Consider the following 4,665-nt stretch of genomic DNA (forward strand, 5'->3'; position numbering starts at 1 on the left):
CTCTGCCCCCACTACCCCTGCTGACTGTCTGCCCTGTGTCCTCTGCCCCCACTACCCCTGCTGACTGTCTGCCCTGTGTCCTCTGCCCCCACTACCCCTGCTGACTGTCTGCCCTTCCGGTCTCTGCACTCTCTCACCCCCATTCCTGTGTACGGTTGTTGTCTTTTTTCTCACTTTGTTACCTCTGCACTGACAGGAGGCCATACAGCTGGATGGGGAGATTTTCTTTGCCCTGTTGCGCAGAGTTTGTCCCATGGCTTACAGACATCTGAAGAAGTTTAAGATTGACCCCATCTTGTATATGACAGAGTGGTTCATGTGTATCTTCTCCCGTACACTTCCTTGGTCCTCTGTTCTGCGTGTCTGGGATATGTTCTTCTGTGAAGGTGAGTTTATTGATACAAGCAGGGTGCTGTATGGAATACATAGAACTTTCTGACCTCTCCCTCACTTGTAGGGGTGAAGATTGTTTTCCGGGTTGGGCTTGTATTGCTGCGGCACACTCTGGGGTCAGTGGACAAGCTGCGAAGCTGCCAAGGCATGTATGAGACGATGGAGAAGTTACGGAGTCTTCCACCTCACTGTATGCAGGAAGAAATTCTTCTGCCAGAGGTGAGTTTCCATCTCTGTTCCCTTTTTATATTTTGCAGCCTTCCAGGGCCCTGATCCGCTTTGCACAATCTCTGCTTTACTTCTGCTTCGCTTTATTTTTTGTGACTATCTTTTTGCACCGTCCGTTTCAGAATTCTTACTTTTTATGGCATTTATATTTGACTTTGTAGGTGAGTGCCCTCGCAGTAACAGATGCTCTTATAGAGAGGGAAAGCAACACACAGCTGCGCAAGTGGAGAGAAAACCGCGGAGAGTTACAGTATCGGCCCTCACGCCGCTTACATGGAGCCCGGCAAATTCACGAGGAAAAACTGCGCTTGAACCCAGCCCTGAGTGGTAGTCGGCTCAGCCTATCCAGCCTTCGGAGGCCCTCCCCTCCCACCAGTCCTGCCCTCGCCCTCCAACCAGAGTCTGTGGTGGTGTCTGAGGGTCTGCACCCCGTACTGCCTTCTCCTACAGCCAATAAAGCACCATTGGGGCCACCCAAAGAGGCCACCAAGAAAGGCAAAGAAAAGCAGAAAGAGCACGATAAGAAGAAAGAGAAGGAAGACCGGGAACGGGAGAAGAAAAGAGAGAAGGAAGAAAAAGAAGAGAGAGAGCGTGAGCGGAGAAGGGAGAAAGAGAGAGAGAAACAGAAAGAAAAAGAAGAAAAGAGACTTCAGAAAGAGAAGGAAAAAGCAGAAGCCAAACAGAAGAAAGAAAGGAAAATTTCTTTCCGACGCAAGGAGGCGTCCTCCCCAGCCGCTGATTCCACTCGCAAAAGTGGCACCGGCTCAACAGATGATACATATTTCTAAAGGACCACATTGTGGTCAACGGATAGCAAGTGGAACTGTGTGTCAGTCACTGGATAGTCTTATGGAGAGAGGGAGGTCCTCTAGGAAACGTCCTGCAAGACAGGACACATTTTTATTTTGGATCAGTGTTACCTCCAGCAAGGCCCTCCTTGATCCCCCCCCATGAAGACAGACATTGCTCAGGCTGGCCTATCCTGATACTCTGGCCTGTAAGGTGCTCACTCTGGCTCATACCCTCTGATTGTGGTATAGGTATTAACTGCTCCAAAACCTGGAACTGTAGGACCTCCACTCCATTGTCCCTTTATCTCCCCCCATTCCTCTCCCCATCCCATTTCAATATTGACTTAAGCATCCTATAAACATTCTTCGACATTTCCTGGGATAACCCCAGCAAGTTAAAATTTCAGAATTTTCCGGTGTGAAGACATTGGCTTTGCTAGCCATGTAAATTCATTTTTGCGTGTATAATTCAGCTATAGAAACATGGGGGGGGGGTAGAGAAAAACAGGTCTGTATAACCTCTGAGCTCTGCCTAACTCCCCCAGCTTTTGCTGGCTACTTGCTGAAGACTAACACTCCAAGTCTTCCCTTTATTCTGTCATACTTATTCATTCCCTCCCCGAGTGCCCTTTGTGCAGTGGGCTGTGGTGCATGCCATGGCAGTGCCTTGTGTACAGGCAGAGAGGTTCATGAAGTGTTTGCACTCCACATTGAGTAAAGGAAACTGTTTATGTTTACAACCCTGAGAAGATTGCACTTCGCTCCTGCCCCCCTCTCTCCTCTGCTCTGTGCATGCCCCCTGCCCCCTGCACTTCAGGTATTCAGTTTTATTTGTATATATTCTGGTTGCTTTGTTTTTACATGATGATCTGTGAGTGTGGTGTATACATGAGAGCCTCTGATAACTGGATTCAGATCTGACCCTCTGAATTTATTCTGGAACAAGGCAGAGCTTTGCACTCTGCACCTAGAGCATAGGACAACACCGGTCTTGTATTTGTATGTACATATATGTATATTTCTTTGTCTATTCTATGAGAAGAAACCAACCTGCTCAGTCATGCTGTATTGCTGCCATAAACGCATGCTGCTGCTTTGCGCCCCCGTCTCTGCGCCATCCTTTGCGCCCCCGTCTCTGCGCCCCCGTCTCCGCGCCATCCTTTGCGCCCCCGTCTCTGCGCCATCCTTTCCTTTGCGCCCCCGTCCCTGCCCCATCCTTTGCGCCTCTCCTTCCCTCTTTAGTTCTCTGCTTCGCCCTCGGCCCTCTCTGCTTTACCCTTGGGATTTATCTTATGGTTTCTGCTCCACCCTGTGATCTCTGCTCCGTGCTTCCTGTCTCACCTCTGCACACTCTCTTGTCTTTGCTCTTGCTGTCTCTGAATATTACTATTGTCACATTGCACCGTCTTTGTTGTCCTTAATGGGTTGCATGATACATTTCATCTGGGCCCCCCCAGCGTGCAACAGCTTCTCCTGCACTGAAGATTGGAACTGGATCATATTTAATATTATGGATGTGTGTGAGGATTTAGGGTACAGTGTGTAAGGGGGGGGTCAACCTGCATTGCTGTTACTCCTCGTCCTGGCTACAACATTACAGAGATCTAACCCTAAGCCGAGTGTCATTGCATTGTGTCATGGTTCTGGTGGAGCTCATAGTTTGTGACTCCCATGCCTGTGCTGGGTCACCTCAGAGGGAACGGGACAGGCACCTGGTATTTTGGGAAGCCACCAGTGGCCAGCACAGGATTATGGGACACATGAACAAAGTGATCTTATAAGACTGGGGTACAGCAGCCTTGGTGTGGTGTCCTATGGTGGGGACAGGGTTCTCCTTTATTTGGGTTCAGGCTTCTGGCTCAAGCTTGTGACATATTAGTGGCCTGAAAGAGATTACAGCAAAGAAAACATCAGGAAGTGTCTGACAACTGCTCACTGTATTCAATTCCTGAATGCAGGTAATACCACAGAAGAGGAATTACCCCCCCGTGTGCTGACTTCCGTGTCCATAGCAGCTGCTGGGGGTCCCTCCTATGGACCCCGCCATGTTTGTATTGTATGCTGCAATGGGTGCAGAACTAAACAGCTGGACATTCCAGGAAGTGTTTGATTCTCAGCAGACTTCGGGGGATCATTCCTCACTAACAGTGATCAGTAACGTGTAAGTGACAGGGACCCTTTAGTGGGATCTCTTTATTGATAAGGGGGCCCTGAAATAGTGGTAATATAATATGTGGGCCCTGCACCTTTCTTCACAATTCTATACTTCACTGCCACCTCTGCCCTCCATAGAAGTCTATTTGTGACCTCATTGCCTGAAAATGAAGCGGTGAATGTGCAGGCACGGACAGGGGTGACTTTTGTATCCCATTGGAAGGAGGAACAGGAAATCATTTTATATTAGCGCCATCTGTAGGCAGAGTAAATTTTTGCAACACATTATTACTTTATTATCAGATTCCCTTCTCTTTCCACGTGGAATAATCTGATCTTATTTGTGATAGGTCCAGGAAGTCACATGATCACTTTATTTCTCTTTGGCACATGTCATACAGTTTTCATGAGAAGTCAATGAGGTTGATTTTTTTCAGTGATTGGATTTCCTTCCCCAACCATTGGTGCAGATGGCCAAACTCCGCCTCCCATTCTGGTTCCTCGGGGGCGTAGGCCCCTGCCTGTTTGGATGTACGTTCTGTGTGGCTTTGTGTGAGGCCCAGATACTGGCCACGCAGTTCCCCAAGAAGAGCCTTGGTGTAGCCCAGGTTGGCACTGAGTAATGCCCGCACCCACAGCTCCAGGTCCTTCTGACTCTCTGCTGCCATTTTGTAGACACGTGACACGGAGCAAATGGAAAAGGCAAATTCCAGCTTGGAGTTCCTCAAAGTGACAGAACTTCCCTCTAATAGGATGAGGCCCAGAGGCTGTGGATCTCCCTGGCGTTCCCAGTAGAGCAGAAGATTTCCACATAGCAGAAACCACCGGCGGTGGTAAGAGGCGTGGCGACTGCCCTTCTTCAGCAAATAGCCTTCTTTCTGTGCTGGGGAACAGGCCAGCCGGGAACTGCTGTCCAGCTTCATCGGGCCCCTAAAAGAGACAACGGGAGACTTTAACAGGACTGCTCACGTCTGGAGGACTGTACACAGCAGCACACATAGAAATATGTCTGACCACCACACAGTCATTACCGGACCAGCCACGTCTGACCCTGGTGTACTATTCTACACCCTACATAATATGACACAGATACTGGACC

At 49.1% G+C, this 4,665-nt stretch overlaps 2 protein-coding genes across 2 annotated transcripts in view; one reads left to right on the forward strand and one right to left on the reverse strand.

The window, feature by feature from the left end:
* LOC140334781 (uncharacterized) overlaps positions 1–3,026 on the forward strand; it is an 8,371-nt gene extending 5,345 nt beyond the window's left edge. Inside the window, exons 7-9 of the mRNA XM_072417022.1 lie at positions 197–386; positions 458–612; positions 783–3,026. Of these exons, the coding sequence (XP_072273123.1) occupies positions 197–386; positions 458–612; positions 783–1,409 (972 nt within the window). The 3' untranslated portion in view covers positions 1,410–3,026. The remainder of the gene's footprint in view (positions 1–196; positions 387–457; positions 613–782) is intronic.
* Positions 3,027–3,903: 877 nt separating this feature from the next.
* LOC140334782 (sesquipedalian-1-like) overlaps positions 3,904–4,665 on the reverse strand; it is a 5,977-nt gene continuing 5,215 nt past the window's right edge. The window contains exon 2 of the mRNA XM_072417024.1: positions 3,904–4,496. Coding sequence (XP_072273125.1) covers positions 3,971–4,496 — 526 coding nt within the window. The 3' untranslated portion in view covers positions 3,904–3,970. The remainder of the gene's footprint in view (positions 4,497–4,665) is intronic.

Source organism: Pyxicephalus adspersus, chromosome 7, assembly GCF_032062135.1.
Source record: "Pyxicephalus adspersus chromosome 7, UCB_Pads_2.0, whole genome shotgun sequence".
In the NCBI taxonomy this organism is placed as follows: domain Eukaryota; kingdom Metazoa; phylum Chordata; class Amphibia; order Anura; family Pyxicephalidae; genus Pyxicephalus; species Pyxicephalus adspersus.